Raw genomic sequence first — 19,620 nt, 5'->3', positions numbered from 1 at the left:
CCTACTAGGCGCACCACCTGAAGCCAACGATGAGCCGCCGCCCCGCATCAACCCAACGGGGATCTCGACATCGTGATAGCACCACTGCCGACTCCGACCCAACCTTGCGCTCCTTCCGCCCTCACGAGGTTCTCTACTACTCCTGACTTTGAACCAACATCGCCCGCCGTCCTTATCCGGGATGGCTTCCATCTTTCGCTCCTTCGGGAGCTCCAATATGTCCAAGCGACTGCTACGATATGCGCTGTCGCGACTCGAATTCCTCGACACCGATGCCTTGGACATGGACAAGCTGGACTTGACTTGGGGAAAGAATAGCGTTCTGACATTCCAAGATGTCGGCATTAGGCTAGAGGTATAAGTTAATAATACGAAACTCCCGTTAGATAACAGTCCATGCTGATACATTCCCAATCATAGAAACTGGAAGGATTACTGCAACTACCCTCTTCTTTCAAACTACAGAAGGCCAAAGTGCTGCAGTTGCGAGTCACCATACCGGCGGCGATCTACTCGAGCCCCATCATCATCGAGATCGATGGCGTACAAGTTAAGCTTAAGATTGCTTCTGAAGAGGCAACAAAAGACGAAACAAACCAGTCGCGCGGTAGGAAAGCAGCAAAAACCACCGGAACCGAAAATGGCGAGATCGTGCCTGACGCCATGGACCTTGCTCAATCGTTCTTGGAGACGCAGCCAGTCACCGAAAAGGCAAAACTTCAAGCTGCTCTCGAGGCTGAGACCCAGGACCTGGCAGCCTCCGTTGCCAGCACCAGCGAAGATGGTAGCGACGAGGAACTGCCGGTCGGGACTGGCCAGCCGCTATCTCTGCCTGTTTTCCTGGCCGATTTCCTGCAAGGTGTCGTAGACAGAACTCAGGTTACCATAAAAGGCGTCACATTCCAGTTAGATGTTGCCGTCCCGGTGGAGGTCCATTCGACAACACCGGAGTTGGTCACCTTTCAGCTGGCCATTGACGATATCGATGTCGAAGGAGTCACTACCCAAGCCCAAGTGGCAGAAGACCACCAAACGCCTTTGGCCGTCCCCAAGACGGCAAACGTCATATTGCCCTCAACAAGATTCGAGCTGCACTAATAACAGAAGCCAACGTCTTCTCCACGCTATCACGAACACCATCTATGCCATCTTCGGTCCGAACGAATTCGCCTGTTGCCGTAGGGCGGCAACCTCCCTTCCAAGAGCCCTCACAGATGGCAGACAGCATTGCTGACCTCGCGGGTTCAAGCGAAATGGCCCAGAGCCATTATTTTCATCCATCAATAGACGGTGAGGATGTCTTCGATATCCCATATGATCTGGGCGGTTCAGATGAGGACCCAGAGGAAGGGCTGATAAGGTCGAATCCTTCAACGCCACGAGCCCTTGCGCCGCGTGAGAATCCAGTTGAGGTCCCTTTCCGCCCTGCCCAGTCTGCTGTTGCTTCACCACCAGATCCCTGGTTTTCATTGGAGCGAGATAGCCGGTCTGAGCCTTCACTTGGACCGCTTCGGGGATGGAACCCGAACAACAGCGATTTCAGACGACCGGTCGCGGACGCACATGCAGCAAACGTGGGAGAGTTCGTGTTGACCCCCTCACCCGATGATGATCTGGCACGCTCTCAGATGTTTAGTCATGAAGAAGCTGAGAGTATGTATATGAGTGCATTCTCTGAAGCAGAGCCGTCCCAACTACAACAGGCTATGCCTGGTGCCTGGGATGCCGACCCCTACACGCAAGGGTACTCACCAAAGGCGGTGGATCCCCAAGAAACCGAGGCGGCGGTCCCACGCGCAGCCAGGCAGGCAAACCAGGACTCGATCACAAGCCACGAGGACGAAGAGCAACCCGCGTTTGCTTCTATCACGCAGTCTAGGCCCCTATCTACCTCGGAGAGGACCCCGGTGGAGGGGGCTGAAAGTAATAATATACTGTCAATGGATCCAGACAATGCGGCGGCTGATGATGTAGCAACACCTCGCGGCCCAGCACGCTTGGTCAAAGAAATACTGTCGCTAGACAAAATCTCACTATACGTCCCGTCTAGCCACAAGGATGTGTCTACCTCCCCCGGCGAACTTTCTGCGGACTTCAGTAATTTAACGACATCTTCATCCACATTCGATCGATCGATAGCTCCCCATGTACCTGGAGCATTCTCTGTCCATAGAAGCGCTCATCGTGATAGCCCTCCTTCGCCGATCCAAGGGCAATCCTCATCAGCACCGCCGAGTGAGGACAAGGCCTTGGACAGTTCCATTGAAGTTCATCTTGCTCCACTTGATATCCGATTTGATGCCTCGATCGGTTTTCTTTTGACGATGGTGGTGTCTAGAATTCTTGGCGTGCTGAAAGAGTCCAGCAAACCAACGCATGTTTCAGGGGCGCCAACCAAGGCCCACAGCCCCATGCCTGAGATCAAAATAACTGCAGAGCAGGTTACGATTCAGTTCCTAGAGACCCTCGTAGGGGTCGTCGACAGTCCTAGACGAATGTTCAGTCCTAGTACTAACACTTTCGGAGCGGATGCTCTGTTAACAACAACGCTAGGGAATCTGAACGTGACGATCAAGAACATCGATTCTACAACGGTGACAACTGTTGATGTGCAAAAGTTCATATTCGGCTACGCAAATGATGGCATTATCTCCTTCGACTCCCGCCTACAGATGCGTGCCTCCGTCCGGGACGCCTTTCCATCAGCTGGTGCCGATGTATCGTTAAAGATTGTGCAATCTCCAGAGTCGACGCGATGCGAAATTAAGACTTTACCACTTCACGTAAAGATAGACCTCCAGAGGTTGGACGACACTTTCAGTTGGTTTGGAGGACTGAGTAGTTTCTTGAACATGAGCTCGTCGATGACCTCCAACGCTTCACCAGCCTCTAAAAGTCCAACGAGAACGGCTAAGAAAGCACGCGGTGTCCGCTTTGATGCGCCGATACGCACAGATGATAAATCAGCCATGTCGGACAACAAGGTTAACATGAGGATTGGGGGTTTTCACCTTGATCTGATTGGAAAAGAATGCAGTGTTTCGGTAGACACAAGCGCTGTGAAGCTGGTCGCCCGTGAAGAAGGTGTTGGTATTGGCATTACGAAGATCCAGCTCGCTGGCCCCTATCTGAGAAGATCGATGGGCGATGCGCCCATTCAAGCTGTCGTGATGAACACCCGTCTAGAGTATCTCACATCACCGAGAGATAACGACCTGGAACGCTTGCTAGAGTTGATCATTCCATCCAAATACAAGTTTGACGACAACGACGATGAGATTATGGTAGATACTTTGCTCCGACAGAGACGAAAGGGCGCCGTGTTGCGACTAAACATGGACGACGTGGAAGTTAGTGTCGACAAGATACCACAACTGCAATGCCTTTCGGCTCTTGGAGAGGAACTTGCCCGCTTGGGTACGGTAGCCAAGTATCTTCCCGAAGACGACAGACCCGGTATCTTATCGCTGGTAGCCATCCGCAAATTCGATCTTGCAGTCGAGGTTGACCGGCGATTTGGGAGTGTCCAGGTGTCTTTGAGGGACTTTGAGGTTGGACATATCACGCTCCCTTCTTTGGTCGCCCTTGGTGTCAATACTATCTCTGTTCGACGCAACAAGACGGAAGAACTGGTTGGGTCTGCGAACTTTGCCCCTAATAATGTCAACCAAGGACCTGCCCTCACGATGAGGATGATCCCCGACGCAATGGAGCCGGTCATCAAACTGAGAATGAGACATCTCAATTTCGAATATCGTGTCCCAACGATAATCGATATTCTTGGCCTTGCAGAAGAATGCAACTCCTCAGGATTTCGAGGCACAGCTCGCAGCCTCGGTCGCCAACCTCGGCGAACAGGCACATACGGCAATCACGCGAAAGAAATCGCCGAATGATGCTGATAAGGGTAATGCAAATGCCGGAAAGCCAACCAAGGTGGATGTCATGCTTCGCGATTGTCTGCTGGGACTGAACCCTCTCGGCTTGACGTCCAAGTTGGTCGTAGCCCTGACCGATGCTCAAGTAGAGGTCTCCCTCTCTAGTGGCGATGATGCCAGCGCCTCGGCTCACATAAACAAGGCGTCGATCCTTTTAGTCGACAACGTCTCCTCACTGGACTCAGCGCCATCTTATCTGACGCGCCGCCACAACTCGAATGTTTCTACAGAGCAAGTCGCGGCACTATGCGCAAGGGGCTACATTGATATTTGCTATATCTCTTCAGCCAAGGCGAACATCATGGTTGGTTCCAATAAGATTGACGGATCGAAGTTTGTCGACGTGGAGGTTCGAGATGACCTTCTTGTATTGGAGACGTGCGCCGACTCTACCCAGACCATGATTGCGCTCATGAACGCTCTGCAACCGCCGACTCCGCCTAGCAAAGAAAAGAAATATCAAACCGAGGTCGTTCCAGTACAGGATCTTCTAGCCTCCATCTCCGCAGACGCATTTGGGCAGGCTGAAGGCATGTATGATTTCGATGATGATTTCGGTCTGGCTCAAGAGCTTGGTGGCGGAGAACTGGAGGGTCTTGACTCACAAACTTCCAGTCAGTCGAGCCCGCTTGATGTCAACTCACAATTCTACGACGATACTACAGCCGCTGATGAAGAACTCGGCGTCGTCGGGGACTCATTCATGTCAGACCGCACGACAGCGCACGACACCAGCGATGGTGTCTTACTCACGAATTTCAGCAGCCAACCATCAATGGTCGACGACGAAGACCTGGTGATCCACGACAATTATTTCGGTTCCGGGTCAGTCATCAAGGGCACGGCTCACAGGTGGAACTCGGCGAAGAATGCCTACGATGAGTCGAACGATTCATCGGTTCGGAGAAGCCCGTTGACCGTACGTGTACGAGATGTTCACGTTATTTGGAACCTGTTTGATGGGTTTGACTGGGACCGTACACGCCAAGTCATCACCCAAGCTGTGGAAGATGTCGAGAGCAGAGCCAACGAAAGGCGAGCACGACTCGACAATCCTCGGGTGACGGCCGATATGGAGGCAATGATCGAAGAAGAGGAAACTGTCATTGGCGACTTCTTATTCAATTCCATCTATATTGGGGTACCGGCGAACCGAGACCCCCAAGAGCTCGCGCAGGCTATTAACCAGCAGCTCAACGATAACGCAACGGAGACGGAGTCGATAGCGACGACTGCCATGACAGCCACGCCAAGTCGCATAGGTGCTAAGCGTCCGAAGAGGAAGTTGAGACTGAATCGTAGCAAGCGACACAAAATCACGTTTGAGCTGAAGGGAATCAATGTCGACTTGGTGGCGTTCCCGGACGATTCCGGCGAGACCAAGAGTTCTGTAGATGTGCGCGTCAAGGATCTTGATGTTTTCGACCACGTGCCTACGTCAACCTGGAAGAAGTTTGCCACGTACGACCAAGATGCTGGAGAGCGAGAGCTGGGCACCAGCATGGTTCACTTGGAAATCCTCAATGTCAAACCTGTGGCGGAACTGGCTGCCTCGGAGCTCGTCGTCAAGGCAACATTGCTACCGTTACGGCTGCATGTGGATCAGGACGCTCTGGACTTCATCACTCGTTTCTTCGAGTTCAAGGACGAGTCGGTGCCTACGCACGCCTCGCCTGCCGACGTGCCGTTTGTGCAAAGAGCCGAAGTCAATTCAGTTCCTGTGAAGCTCGACTTCAAGCCCAAGCGCGTTGACTATGCCGGTCTTCGCTCCGGCCACACCACAGAATTCATGAACTTCCTTGTCCTGGACGAGGCGAGGATGGTGTTGCGACACACCATAGTGTACGGCGTCTCGGGCTTCGACAGGCTAGGCCAAATGCTCAACGACATCTGGATGCCCGACATCAAACGCAACCAGCTCCCTGGCATCCTGGCGGGTCTGGCGCCTGTCCGCTCGCTCGTCAATGTCGGCAGCGGTTTCAAGAACCTCATCGAGATACCCATCAAGGAATACCAGAAGGACGGAAAGATTGTTCGCAGCCTCGGGAAGGGCGCAGCCGCGTTCGCCAAGACGACAGGTACCGAGATCGTCAAGCTTGGCGCGAAGGTGGCCGTCGGGACCCAGTACATGCTGCAGGGCGCAGAAGGCATCCTGGCCAAGCCGCCCGACTCATCGGCACGCGAAGGCAACTGGGAGGACGATGATGACTTCGATACCGAGGAGACCAAGCAGATCAGCTTGTACGCCGACCAGCCGACCGGCGTGGTCCAAGGTCTCCGCGGGGCCTACTCGAGCCTGACCCGCGACCTCCACATGGCCCGAGACGCCATCATCGCCGTGCCAGGCGAGGTCATGGAAAGCCAGAATGCCCAGGGCGTCGCCAAGGCCGTCCTCAAGCGCGCCCCGACCATCATCTTCCGCCCCCTCATCGGCTCGAGCAAGGCCATCGGGCAGACCCTCATGGGCGCTACGAACGCCCTGGATCCCCAGAATAGGCGACGTATCGACGAGGTAAGTGCCGTTCCTCTCCTACTACCCTCACTCTGTATCACCTGTCGAGTATCATCTTACTAATATTAATATTTGCTTAGAAATATAAGAAACACTAAAGACCCAGACTGCAGACAGCCGCCAGGGTCTGGCGAAATGGCGTATGGATACAGGGATGTTCGGCTCTCGTCATTTTCTTTCCTTTTCAACTTTTGTGTGTACATCTCTCATCTCATATCATCGCTCCATTGCTCATGAATCAGACGAAGGCAAATGAAAGCATGGCATTATCATCAACATCAACATCATCATCATCATCATCATAGATTGGCGAAACAATTCAGGAATAGGAACGGGGCGGGGCATTCCTTTGCGATAGATACCATTACCACTACCAAGATTGGACTTTTATTTACTTGTTTGTGTTCTTGTCAATAACGTTCTGTATTGATTGCAGTCGAGTGCAAGGGGAGGTGACAGCAACATTGGAGATGGTGGGACGAGATTTCCTCTGATATTCAGATGTATCGATAGGAATTATCAAGAGTTTGCTATGGTTTGCAGCTGTTCTAATAATTAGATGAGCCCCAGAGTCTCCCCTGTATAGGTGCATGTAGTAATGCTACAGATACTCCAAAATCTCTCCCTCGTGGCGCATTCCCATGCCTTCCTCGTGGGTATCTAGTACAGATTTCGTAATGGCCAAGGTGGTCTCGGTACAATACTCTTCCAAAACTGGGTAAAAGATGCCTCAGAGCAACAATGCCCACGTGGTTATCTCAAAAGTCGCGTGGGGGGCGATGGGCCAAGGGGGAGGGCTTCCTTGACCAGTTCACGATCATGTCATGATTGGGCTTCTGCAGCTCTTCTATGTTGGAATCATCGAAGTATCTCGCCGGATCTCCGACAGCCCTCTGCTTTTCACCGCAACCGCATCGCTCGCAGATCACCCATACGGCCGTTTCCTGGGATAGGGGCTGCTCCGTCGCACTTGTACCGTGCTTAGTTACCGGGCTCCCGATCTTGGAGGAGAGCGAGACAACAGACGCCGATCGTGTCATGCTTCGCCGGGAGGCTGTTACGGAGGATATCGTGTCGGTGGCTGATCGTCCATTTCTGGGCTGGTGTACTTGTTGGATGTCCTCGCTGTCTTCTGCCCCGGTAGAGCTACCCTGTTTACCGATACGGATAAGCGGTGTCACGAGAAGAGAGAAGCCGGCGAAGGCTGTGGTGGTAATGAAGACTTTCGAGTAAGCAATCTCAGGGTGAAATAGTCCCCTTTTGTCGTTAAAGGATGACCAGACCGCAGTAATAATGGCCAAACCAAGCGGAACACCGAGTCTTGCCGTCGTCTGCCACAGTGAGCCGCCAATGGAATGGTGCCTCAGGGAAGACTTGATAAAATAAACAGCTGCAATAATTCCAGTTCAGTAAGAGTAAACAATATCGTCCTGGAAAAGCTTACCGATCCCACATTCATGGTCCAGTCCATCCCAACGGTGCTAAGCAGGAGGGAGGGAAAGATCCAAGTAAAATACTTGCTTCCAGGTCGGAGAAACACCAGAAGGCCGTTACTTGCCACTGAGCAAAATGCAGCAACACCAAGTATCACGGTGCCAGAAATCTTGTTCATGAAAAGTCCGATCACTGGGCTAAAGAACAATCCTACCAGAGCCTGCGGCAGCAACCTGACTGCAACATCGAAGGGACTAAGGCCCTCTATCCTCTGCAGATACATAGAGATCCAGAATACTCCAGAACAGAATGCAATGGAGCTGCTCAGTGTGCTCAGGGTGATCTATCACCAATGTTAGCAGAAGACAGCGCAGGCCATGGTATTCCCATCACATCAACACACCACGATAAGGTTCCAGTCTTCCCAGACATCCCGAGGTATCATAGGCGTCTTGGTTGCATTCTCCTAAACAACAAAACAGCCAAAGAGAAGGATTCCAAGAAGTAGCAACAGTATGACAGTGGGCGTTTCCCACGACTGTCCCGGGCCTATTGTCAAGGCTACCGCAAATAGGAGGGTGCCAGCCAGAAGCAAAAAGGTGCCCATCCAGTCGAACTTGGCCAGAGACGGCCAGATCATGTTTGGTCTTCTTCTGGTGCCAGGCATAAAATGACAAGAGGGGCTTGAGAACTGTGTAGGCTTCGCGGCAAATGTGTCTGGCGAAGCGCCCGGGACGACGTTTGGGACGAAGAAGCAGCCGAGTACGGTGATGAAAGCATACAGCGCAGCCAAGAAGATGAAGGGGGTTTTCCAGCTATAGGCCGACGCGAGCTTGCCAGAGACCAGGCCGCCGACGACCGTAGCGGCAGGACTTCCCATAAGGAAGGAAGAGAAGACAATGTTCTTCCGGCGGGAGGCACGACGATATACGAGGCTGAGAATGCCGACGGCGGCGGGGATGGTAGCCGCACAGGCGACGCCCATGAGTCCGGCCATCAAGTCGAAAATTACACCGCCGGGGGCAAACGAAGTGAGAGCAACGAGGAGCGCGTAAGCCGCCAAGCTGAGAAGGAGGAACGTCTTTCTCGACACTATGTTGGTGTCGGCGAGGTGGCCGAAGGGGATGAGTAGGGCGCCCGTTGCTAGACTGCATTCGAGATCATCAGTATTCCAGTGCGGATCTCGTTAGCCACATGGTGCTAGAAGAAACGACGAACCCCGAGGCTGCGGTACTCCACGCCATCTCTGCGGGCGACATGTCCAGAGCATCTGCCACGTCGGCCGCAATCACGACCATGGATCTCTGGAGGAAGACGGAAGAGGCAGCAGCCATGGCTATCAGCGTGACGAAGGCGAATTCGTGAAAAGTGCTGCTAACATCTCTGGGCGGTCGCCGGCTGCCGGCTTAAGGTGGTGATACTCTTGTCGGCGAGCCGCCTCGTCGTCCAGTGCTACGTCGTGCAAGCCATCGTTGTAGGTCTCCTCGGAGGGCCTCCAACTGGACTTCTTCTTGGCCGACTCTTGCATTTTATGGTGTAATGATAGAACCAGTTATCACCAAAAAACAAATTGGAATGGATCCAAGAGACTGAAGCTTATTGAATAAGAGCACTGATCCAAGACGACGATGTCTGTTTGCAAGTAGATTGGGGGATTGAGCACACCTACCTTCGAACGCAACAACTGCCTGATGTTCGGTGCGTCGAACACGGCTGACTCTCATTTACCCCATGAAGCTGCGATCTCGAGCAGAGTACCTTGGCAGGCCTCACCTTCCATGGATGAAAACCTTTTTCGTTGTTTCAGTATCCGCATGCACTCGTGTCATTCTCACTCTCGTCGGCCAACATTGCATGTGCCAGCCACCTCCTGTCCGTTGCCAACCAGCTATCCCATCACTAAAGATGACCTAAGTACGATTCATGATGAATAGCTATGTGTAAGAGTTCTGTATACTTACGTACCCGCAGGCAGCTTCAATGAATTCGAACTATATCTTGGAAATACCAGTTATAAGAAACTTGAACGCCTCCTGAAAAATATTAGACCACATAAACTATTATGCACGCACTCATCTCAATACTGTCCATTTCCACTTGCCTTCTTCGCAACGCAGTCGCCGTCTCGCCTACGGTGCTCCCCAGGTCGAATAGTCCTCGCCCGACTTGCATTGCCTTTGAGGACCCCAAGTGTTGCATCAACGTGGCTGTCTGCCAATGCAACGATGGTATGTGGTGTGTCTGTCTATTGACTCCCAGCGCTAAATCATGATGACATAGGGATATACTACTCCCCTAGGGACATTACGAACACCGTCTTGTGCAATCCGCCCGGCAAAGGTGGCATATGGCGACTCCAGCGGTATCCCTGGTTGGTGCTGCTAGATTTTGTTTAAATAAATAAAAGCCAACGGACCATGCGGCCAGTGGGGATGACATTAAGGGCACCACTTTGGTACCAGAAGGCATTGGCTTATATACTTCGGTAGAGGAGTGATCGCCAGGGATGAACGAATGGATTCCAGTTATTTCAGGCTTGGGAGCACCCCCAGGAAAGTAGGAAGCAGGAAGCAAGACGTGACGTGATAATGAGGTAGCATGAGCATATAGTATAATAATAGCCTGTTGCTAATGCCCGAGCTCTCGATATCTTCTATCCAATTTTTTTTGTTTTTTTCTAAACCGAGGTATCGTTTGGGGACATATGCCCTATTAGAAACCCATTTCGACGGAGACGAGGATGGGAGTTGCCAACAACCCCGACAACCGATTAGGGAAAATTAAGAGATAAGGGGGAGGGAGGCGACTGGACCTCAGAACCCATCCACGGGGACTCCGTTCTCCTTCTCCCACTTCAGCCTCTCGTTGTTGACGCGCACCCACCAGCCGTGGGACTCGTCCGTGCCGACGAAGCGGCCCTGCGCGTCCATCTCGTCCCACGGCTTGGGCGCGAGGATGTAGTGCACGTTCTTGACGCGGTCGTCGCGCCAGATGGGGGCGTGGACCCCCGGCCAGCGCAGCGTCTTGAGCGCGTTGTAGACGTACGGCAGCGGCACCCAGCGGCCTCGGTACAGGTCCGACAGGACCGACTGGTCGGCGAAGTCCATGTCGACGGCGTGCGACTCCATGAAGTCCACGATCTGCGCAAACACCCGCCGGCTCGGGTTGACGACCTGCAGGCCGCCGTTCATGAAGCCCAGCGGCCCCACGGCCGGGTCGATGCCCTCGTCCTGCGCGCGCGCCGGGTCGGCGTGCTGGTGCGTGAAGGCGCAGTGCGCGGGGACCCAGTCGGCCGGGTAGTGCGGCTTGCGCAGCGGGTTGCAGACGCAGGCGTGGCCGGCCGCGAAGACGCGGGCGCCCTCGCCCCGGACCACGTCGGCCGGGTCGTCGAGCGGCATCTCCATGAGCTCGTCCATGTTGCGCAGGACCAGCATGTCCGAGTCGAGCTGGACGACGCGCGCGTACTGCTCCAGCGAAAAGGGCGTCAGCTTGGACCAGCAGTCGTAGAAGCGCGGGTCGTTGCTGTAGTCCTTGCCCTGGGTCGGCAGCAGGTACTCGATGCGCTGCGCAGGGATGCCGCGCGCGGCCAGGGCGGCCCGGCCGGACTCGGGGAAGCTATCGGTATAGAGGGCGACGAGGGGGTATTTGGACTTGTGCTGTTTGAGCGAGAAGTCGAGGGTCAAGAGACCCGAGAGGTAGGCATTATTCGTGATCAGAGTCGTCCAGACTAGAGGCGCGATTCAAGTCAGTACTTTAGTGTGGCTGTCCGAAGCACAGAATGCAACTGTAAACTCTATTCACCTCTGTCTGATTCGACTCCCCTCTTTCCGTCGGCCATTGGCGACAGGGTAGCTGTCGCTTTCACGGGCGCCCTGGTGGTTGATGGCGGGGCTTTCTAGGTATTTGATGGAGGGCTAGCAAATCGATGCGACAGCGGTTATATGCACTGCACCGCCGTGATGAACAACGCACGCAAATTATATTATAAGTAGAAGAAAGGAGTGTCTAGGGCGAGAGAGAAATGTACGGCTTTGCGACAGCATTGTTGAATATGAAATTTAGTTTAGCCTTTGGTATATTTGGCAATACATCGAAGAAGAACCAATTTCAATTCGCCTGATAGAGTCTGATTACGATACTCTTATTGCTCAGGGAAGCATCAGCCACGGAGAGAGCTAAACCCCCTGGCTCGGGGCGGCCGCTGCTCCTTCAATCACTAATTGCGCCCTGATTCCCCCACCAAAACAACCTGGGTACGTTGATGACGTGCTTCAATGCTGTTTTTTACTTGTAGATTGCCTTACGGCCAGTAAACCACAGGGGAGGGGTGGGGATTGCGGAGGCCGGCATTTCCCACATCGATGACTGGCTGATTGGACTAGTTTCTTGATCGAAGCCATGATGGGATACTCCCAGAAATCGATTTGATTGAGTTATGGGAATTTGGCAGAGCAGCCCTTTTAATGGCGAGCAACTTCCAAGTTCCTATCGATGAAGGCCCTGCTCTAAACGCATGGCTATTGGGAACTACTTGAGGCCGCCACTGAGCAGTATACTCTGCCCCGTCATGTAGCCCGTCTTGCACAGCATCGTGACCACATTGGCGCACTCCTGGGGCACGCCCAGACGCCCAACGGGGATGTTCTTGCCGTCGCCGGCCGTGCCCTCGACCGTCTTCTCGTCCGGGATCAGGCCTGTCTCGCCGATCATGGCCGGCGCCACATCGTTGAACGTGATGCCCACGTGGGCGTGCTTGTTCGCCAGGTTCTTCATCATGCCAGTCAGGCCCGCTTTGGATGCCGCATCTGTTGGTTTGTTGTTGTGTCAGTGGTTTTTTTTTTCTTTTTTCTTTCAGTCTCTATCTAGTACATGCCAGCCAAACCAAAAGGAGGCGAGAAACCTACAGTGGCACCCATTGATACCCCCGCCAATCGCCGCAATACTGGACACAAACACGACGCGCCCCCATTGATGCCGGAGCATATGCGGCAAGCTCAGCTTCGCCAGCACGAAGGGGGCCTGCAGGTTGACCCGGAGCGTATACTCGAACTCGCCGAGCGGGATATCGAGGATGTTGGGGATCCGGCGGCCGTACCCGGCATTGGCGATGAGGATGTCGGGGCCGGACTGGCCATGCTCGGCCTCGAGGTCCAGCATCAGCTGCTCCAGAGCCGACGCCGACCCCATGTCAGCGACGTGCACCGAGATCTTACGCGACTGGTCCTGCGCCGATAGCTCCTGGGCGAGCGCGTCGGCCGCCGCCCGGTTCTTGTGGCACGTCAGCGCCAGCGAGGCGCCCTGTTGCCAGAGGTCACGGGCACAAGCGGCGCCAATACTGGTGAGATAGGGTCAGTACTACTATACGTGCACAAGCCTGTGACCAACGGGAGCGGGTCGAGAATAGAAGGAGTGGTGCCTTACCCGCCAGAGGCACCAGTCACGAGTGCTAGACGTCCCTTGATATCGTTGTCAACCTTCGCCATTTCTTATACATGTCAAGTGTTGGGTAGGAATAAGTGCTTGGAGGTCGCATGTGGTGAGGGGGGGTTTTGGAGTAAAATTGCGGATATCAACCCCGACACAGGATAGGATGTGCAAGACCATGATGCATTAGCGCATATAGTAAAGTTTGCATGGTTTAAATCGATTTCTTTGGCATAAGTTATCGTGATAATCATACAAGACAGCATTGAGTAGATCAATCAGCCAGCTCCCCTTTGAGCAGTGTCGTCAAACTTCTCCGCGCCCTAGGTGCTGCCTTATCCTTCTTCCCTTTTCCGGCTTCTGACATTGCATCAATCTGCTTTTTTCTATCGACCATCCGTTCCTGTCTAACACCCAAAGGCGGACGTTTATGCCCGGGGTATAATCTAACTATCATCTTGGGAGTTATAGGAAACGTGAAGCCTGGGTATCCATCCACCTAAACAAGAAGACTATAAACAAAAGAAATTCTTGCATGAAGTCGACAACGTCGTCGAGCTATTACTATATCCAAGAAACCCTGATAATAATGCTGCATAATGCCAATAACTCATTGGCAGTGTCGTGATCTCATCTATAAAAAAAGAGGAACTCATATCTAGCTGGCCCAGCTGGCCAGCTTCATCAAGAGCTCATCTGGGAAGTTCTTGAGCTATTCAGTTGTATCCGTTGGAATAAGTTCCTGGCTGGGGACTGGCGGCGCCGCTACCGCTCGCACTACCGCTACCAGAGAAATAGCTTTGGTCGATGCGGAAGATCCAATCCAGCTTGTCGCGCTCGTTACGAGCAGCAAACAGCCACGTGTTGTCTGTTCCATAAACAGCGAAAACACCTGCTTGCAAACGCTCACTTAGCCCGCCGAGACCAGGCCCAGCAGCGTTGCCGCCTGACCCTGTCCAAGCAGTGGAGACGATCCTTCCGGACGGCGTCCTGCGGTGGCCAGGTCGGAAGTCGCTGTTGGACGACGCATCTTCGTCATCCGCTTGTCCTTGTCCGTCGAAGAGAGCGAGGATCTCTGGCTGGCTATCAACGCGCGAGTTCCGTAAACTAACAATAGCCACCTCGTCACCATCAGTGGCATTATGGATGTGAAGGTAGGGTCTTCGAAGTTCGACGAAGCGCTTGACCCATTTGCTCGAATCATTGTTAGGTACCAACAGATAACCGCCCTTGAGGACCTTAAGGTTCTTAGGGACGCGGACTATTGTGCTGATAAGGGCTAGAGGCTCTGATGGTTCTGGTGCGACACCATCTGCTGGGGGTGCTGTGTTCTCGGCACTGAGTATCCGAATCACAGGATCAGGGTGCTTTGACCAGAGCTTGAGACACTTTTTCAATATCAGACTCTCGTGGTCGCTGTACTCTGGCTTGGATATCTCTTCGGGCTCTTGCGCTTCCTGAATCCCCAGGGCTTCTTGCGGCTCGCCGGAGGGCACGGCTCCATTCGCAGCTTCCACGATGCCATTAGTAGCCTCTTCCCGGTCCTCGCCCTGCTCGGGTGTCGATGGCCGGGATGCCTCGGGTGTATCATTCAGTAATGCATGGATAGAATCGTCATCATCGTCACGGCTTTGACGTGTTAGTGAGAAGCCGGGATCGAAAGAGGTCTCTTCATCGGCAGGTTTGTTCTTCGGCTCCGGAGGACCAATCTTCTTCAAAAATAGCTGAGCGGCCCCGATCTCGGCAATTCTCCTTCGCTTTTTGCGTGCCGAGATGAAGTCGCTGATTAACGAGACACCTCTTGGGCTCCAATTGGTTAAGTTCTCTTCGCCTTTGACATAGTCATGCTGACTGTTCAGTCGCCACAGGTCGCCCACACGCTTGATAGGAGCTGGCCGTAATTTGAGGGTGTATATCGTGCTCGACGAATGGACGACACGAACGCTTTGGAAGAGTGAAGAGAGCATGGATGTTTGTCTGATGAATGCCCGGCCCAAAATCTGGCAGTAAAGAGTCGTGGAGAATTTCATGGGCTCTGCCAGCTTATCCGAGCTTATCTCCCATGAGAGCCTCATCTGGACTTTATATTTTTCCGCCGTTACTCGGTCCAAAAGGAGCGAGTTATGCAGACTGGAGTCCCACTGGCCACTGATGGTGACGCTTTTGGTGCCGTTGGCATTCTGGCGAAATGTCGGTTTCAAGCTTAGCCGCAAAGGTATATCCGGTGTTGCCGCTCCCATGTCAGGGGTTTTGCCAGCATGATCAACAAGCTGTATCTTGCCAACGTGTACTGAGCGGATGTCATCCCAAGGCAAAGCATCGCCAGAACTATGTGTTAGATTAATGGCGACTCTGCGTTGCAGACCTTGGTGAAGCTGGAAGGTCCCGCTGTCAAGTTCGCCTGTTTGTGTCACTTCCACGGGGACATACTCGCCGTTTTCGGACAGTTCCAGAATCTGGACACGGGCGAGTATGTCGTGCTTTTCTTCAGTATAGAACTGAGATTCGTTGATGCGCGCAGCACCTTTGTTCGCCTTCCCCTCCGAGCCAGGCACGGTCTCTCGCATTTCGTCCCAGCTGAGGAGCTTGTCCAGGTGCATAGTGGAGACCTTGGCAAAAATGGCCACACGCAGGTTGATGTCTTGAGAGCCAAACAAAGGAACGCTCATGCTATGAACGCTGTCAAATCGTATGGGACCCTCATCGAAGTCCTTAATCATCTGCGTTGTTGTGACACCCTCTTCCGAGACGCCAGGAATGAAGAGTTGGGCGTGAACATCGGTCCCCTCTCGTTCCGCAAACCCTACCATGTCATGCATGACGACGTTGTACTTGAGGGTGCTGGAAGGTGCCCTTGCACTCGACGGCTCCAATGAAAGCTTGATGATACCAATGGCATGAGATGTATGAGGGGACAAGACATCCAAGGTAAAGTCCTGTACCCTGCTGTCGAAGACTGCTCTCAGCGGCACGTCTACTTCGCCGACTAGCGAGTACTCGGGCATACATGGCTCAACAAAGGGGTTGTCGAGTTTGAAATGCTGGCTGTACTCGGGCTGGTCGAGGTACTGGTGCATCTGCCGCATCTGCCGCACTCGGTCCTGGAGTTTATCCAAACTCCACAAATGAACGACCGAGTGCTTGTAATCGACGACCCTGACTCCGACACACGGTTTCCTTGCCTCCTCGAGTGCCAAATCGTCTCCTTCGTTGGATACTCCATTCAGTACCATGTCGTAGGAAGAGCAAAGTGCGTGCCCTTGATCGACCACGGTGAATTGAAATACCACACTCTCTCCTAGCTCTTCGCTCATGATTTGAGCTTCTTTCAGAGTAGCAGCATGCTGAAGAACCGCTTCTGCCATCGAGACATAGTGCCGACTCCTCCAGTGCTCCGCAAACTTCTTGGCTTGCACGACTTCTTGCTGAGCCAGCTTGGGTTTAGCCTTCGGTCGTTTCAACGGGTCCAGTTTCTCGATCTTGGCCTCGAATTCTTGTTTCTGTGTTTCGAGCTGCACCATCATGTCGGCCTTAAGTTTGACCAGAGTCTCCTCCATCATGGCTTTATCTTTCCTGATCTCCTCTACTTCCACGTTCTCAGTTTCGGCACTCTTCAATTGGTCTTGAAACTCCTCTTTCTGCTTCTCAAGCTGCGTTTGCATCACGTCTCGGATCTCTTTGAGCCGCTCGTCCACTTCGCCCGCCCTGGGTGTCGATGGCATGGTCAAAGCAGTATCGAGGGAGAAGTTATCAATCGTTCCTGTTGACATGTACTTCTCCCGGAACGGGAAGGAGGTGACGGACTCCATATCTTCGTCGCCCTCCTTACCATATACGCGTTCGGCCCGGGCGCGTTGCACATCGCTGAAAAGCGCGTTGAGCTCATCGTCTGTCAACTTGGCCAGGTTCTGTTCGGTCTGGCCCAGAATCGCGCCGGCAGCTTCTCGGCGAGCAAACGACCAATCGGAATCACGGCCATTGCGTAAGGGGGCAGGAGAGTCAGGTCGACTATCACCGAGTTCCGAGGCTGCCATGCTTATCGTTCTTTCATGCCCAGGGCGCGGAGATGTACGCTCGAGGCCCTGTAGCTGACCTGGCGTGATGGAATGACGGAGTAGACTCTGGCGGTTCTCGCGGTTCTCCACGTCACGCTCTGCTTTAGCCTCCATGGGATGGTTGAATCTGAAGATGTGAAAGTCTCCCAGGATGACACGGTAACCGGAATGTAGTTGTGTCGTCTCGGTGATGCGCTTTCCATTAACCATGACGGGGGCGCCTTCTGCGGGTACAACCACAACAGTCCCATCAGCTGAGTTTTCAAAGGTACAGTGTTCGTGCAAGATGCGCGTTCCATTTAAGCGTATGTTGGCTTGATGCTCCGTGTTGGATTCGACGTTTCCCACAGTTGTCGTGCCTGGCTTAATGTTGTACACCAGACATTCGGCGAGCAGTGGATCGTCCGAAAGGTTGACCAAATGTGGCATCTTCTTTGGCGTATGCAGCCCAACAAAGCCTTTCTCGATGCTTATTCCGAGCTCCTCCAGGGCCGCCTCGCGCTCTTTGTGAATTTCTTCGGTCTTCTGCAGTTTCTGCTCCCAGGTCTGATTGAGATCTGTCAGAATCTTCTCGCTTTGGCTCAGTTGCTCGGCGATTTCAGCCTTGGACACCTTTTTGACGGTGCCATCGGCGGAAGTGATGCTGACGATCTGTTTCTCTAGTGGCGTGCCTTCAGCATAGACCTCCTCAGGGGGTAAGCCAGCCGCTCCGCTTACGCCCGCTCCGCCGCTAGCTCCCATCTTGCTCCTGAGTAGGTCAAGTTCTTCCTTGAGCTCTCTGATCATTCGGGCGTTTGCATCTTCATTGACCACTGCGTGGTTCTTGATTCGCTTGGCCGAATCAGCGTAACGCAGTGTACTCAAAGTCTCGTCGTAGTTGATATCAGCAGGACTGATAGCTGCTATCATAGCAGTCATACTGTTACCACCAAGCGAATCTTTTAGAAGCCAGGTCAGGACACTGTCGCGGTAAGGGACTTGTGACGCGCCCTTCTTCTTCTTTACCCCCTCGACAGGTCGGCCAAGGCAGCAATGACACGACCAAGCGTAGAGAGCGACCTGTTGATTTCTGCTCCTTCCTTCAGGCGAGCTCCGGTAGCGCCAGTGGATGTGGCTCTTTCGGAACCAGCAAGATCGACTAAACTAATCTTGGCCGCCTTCTCCAACTCCATCTTGGTGTCGGTATCGAACTTCTTCTGGGTGAGCATCAAAGTAAAGACTGCATGACTTCGACTGGACGTTTCATTCATGTTGGTTGCCGCAACGGTTCTGGCCTTGTTACCCTCGTCCATCAGGTGCTCGATCTCTTCGAAACTGCCAACCACCAGCTTGGCCAGGTCTTCGACGTAGGGGCCGGTCGAGGATGTTCACGGACTTTCAGATTGCCCTTAGTGGCTGGGTTCAGCAGGTCGCGCACACGTTCATTGTAGATTTCCAGGTAAGACACTTCGACCGTGCATTTGAGGTTCTTGTCTTCCTGCATTTTGGCAATGCGCTTAAACATGTCCTGGCAAATCATGGGGATGATACCGTGTTCTTTGCCATAACCCATCATGGAGTACGACTTTCCCGAACCGGTCTGGCCATAGGCGAAAATACAGTTGTTGTAGCCTTCGAAAGCATTCTCCAGAAGGGGGTGTCCAAGATCGTCAAAAAGGTTCTGTTGGCCAGCGTAGTTGGATGCATCTTTGTCAAAGGACCAGTAAGACCTATCGAAAGCGAAAGCCTTCTGTGAGCCGTCGCCTTTGCCTTTGGCGGCGGCGGCAGCAGCTTCGGGTGGCGGTGTGAGTACGGTCTGGTTGTCTTTCATTTCCACGATACATTTTGCACCGCGATCCTTCTCTCTGCTGTTGAAGGGCCGACATCTCACCACCACCTTGATGTTTCCTCCCCCGGCGGGCGCCATGATTACAGTGGTTGACGAGAAACAACTCGCCGCCTCCTGTACTGCAGATTAATGGCTGCAATTGTCTCGAGACATACGCTGGGGTGGCCAGGCAGGCGGGGGAGCGATCGAAAGGGCTCTTGGTTTCGGTCGCAATGAGGCCTGAGACCGGCCTGTCTCGCAGCGATCGTCGGGACGGGACGGGACGGGTAGTCGAAGTCAGGAAAGTCGGCGATGCGCAAATCGGTTCATACGACTCCAGAAAATTCGAAGCTACGTAGGGCCGTCATAACCCTTGGATGCGCAGTGTAGAGGCAGCAAGTACGGTGGTTGTCAAAAGAGGTTGGCTCGCGATCGGGGGGCGGTGTCCAC

The 19,620-nt window shown here is 53.4% G+C and overlaps 5 protein-coding genes across 5 annotated transcripts; 1 reads left to right on the top strand and 4 right to left on the bottom strand.

The window, feature by feature from the left end:
• Nucleotides 1–181: 181 nt before the first annotated feature.
• On the top strand, nucleotides 182–6,548 carry PG994_011110 (Autophagy-related protein 2; the record flags this gene model as incomplete). The annotated part of the gene is made up of 5 exons (XM_066862519.1): nucleotides 182–355; nucleotides 421–1,062; nucleotides 1,083–3,758; nucleotides 3,793–6,450; nucleotides 6,531–6,548. 5 exons carry the CDS (start codon nucleotides 182–184, stop codon nucleotides 6,546–6,548), a joined length of 6,168 nt encoding a protein of 2,055 aa, XP_066711629.1.
• Nucleotides 6,549–8,350: 1,802 nt separating this feature from the next.
• Nucleotides 8,351–9,218, bottom strand: PG994_011109 (uncharacterized protein; the record flags this gene model as incomplete). The annotated part of the gene is made up of 2 exons (XM_066862518.1): nucleotides 8,351–9,032; nucleotides 9,103–9,218. 2 exons carry the CDS (start codon nucleotides 9,216–9,218, stop codon nucleotides 8,351–8,353), a joined length of 798 nt encoding a protein of 265 aa, XP_066711628.1.
• Nucleotides 9,219–10,697: 1,479 nt separating this feature from the next.
• PG994_011108 (uncharacterized protein) lies at nucleotides 10,698–11,722 on the bottom strand (the record flags this gene model as incomplete). The annotated part of the gene is made up of 2 exons (XM_066862517.1): nucleotides 10,698–11,611; nucleotides 11,686–11,722. The coding sequence occupies 2 exons, from the start codon at nucleotides 11,720–11,722 to the stop codon at nucleotides 10,698–10,700; spliced, it is 951 nt and encodes a 316-aa protein (XP_066711627.1).
• Nucleotides 11,723–12,411: 689 nt separating this feature from the next.
• PG994_011107 (uncharacterized protein) lies at nucleotides 12,412–13,367 on the bottom strand (the record flags this gene model as incomplete). The annotated part of the gene is made up of 3 exons (XM_066862516.1): nucleotides 12,412–12,689; nucleotides 12,789–13,219; nucleotides 13,306–13,367. 3 exons carry the CDS (start codon nucleotides 13,365–13,367, stop codon nucleotides 12,412–12,414), a joined length of 771 nt encoding a protein of 256 aa, XP_066711626.1.
• Nucleotides 13,368–14,024: 657 nt separating this feature from the next.
• On the bottom strand, nucleotides 14,025–19,269 carry PG994_011106 (kinesin motor domain-containing protein; the record flags this gene model as incomplete). The annotated part of the gene is made up of 3 exons (XM_066862515.1): nucleotides 14,025–18,324; nucleotides 18,378–18,702; nucleotides 18,735–19,269. 3 exons carry the CDS (start codon nucleotides 19,267–19,269, stop codon nucleotides 14,025–14,027), a joined length of 5,160 nt encoding a protein of 1,719 aa, XP_066711625.1.
• Nucleotides 19,270–19,620: the final 351 nt, after the last annotated feature.

Source organism: Apiospora phragmitis (assembly GCF_038363925.1).
Source record: "Apiospora phragmitis strain CBS 135458 chromosome Unknown utg000010l:1.0-9815664.0:1.0-9183399.0, whole genome shotgun sequence".
NCBI lineage: Eukaryota > Fungi > Ascomycota > Sordariomycetes > Amphisphaeriales > Apiosporaceae > Apiospora > Apiospora phragmitis.
The sequence above is the reverse complement of the archived record's forward strand: the minus strand, read 5'-3'. Positions and strand labels throughout refer to the sequence as shown.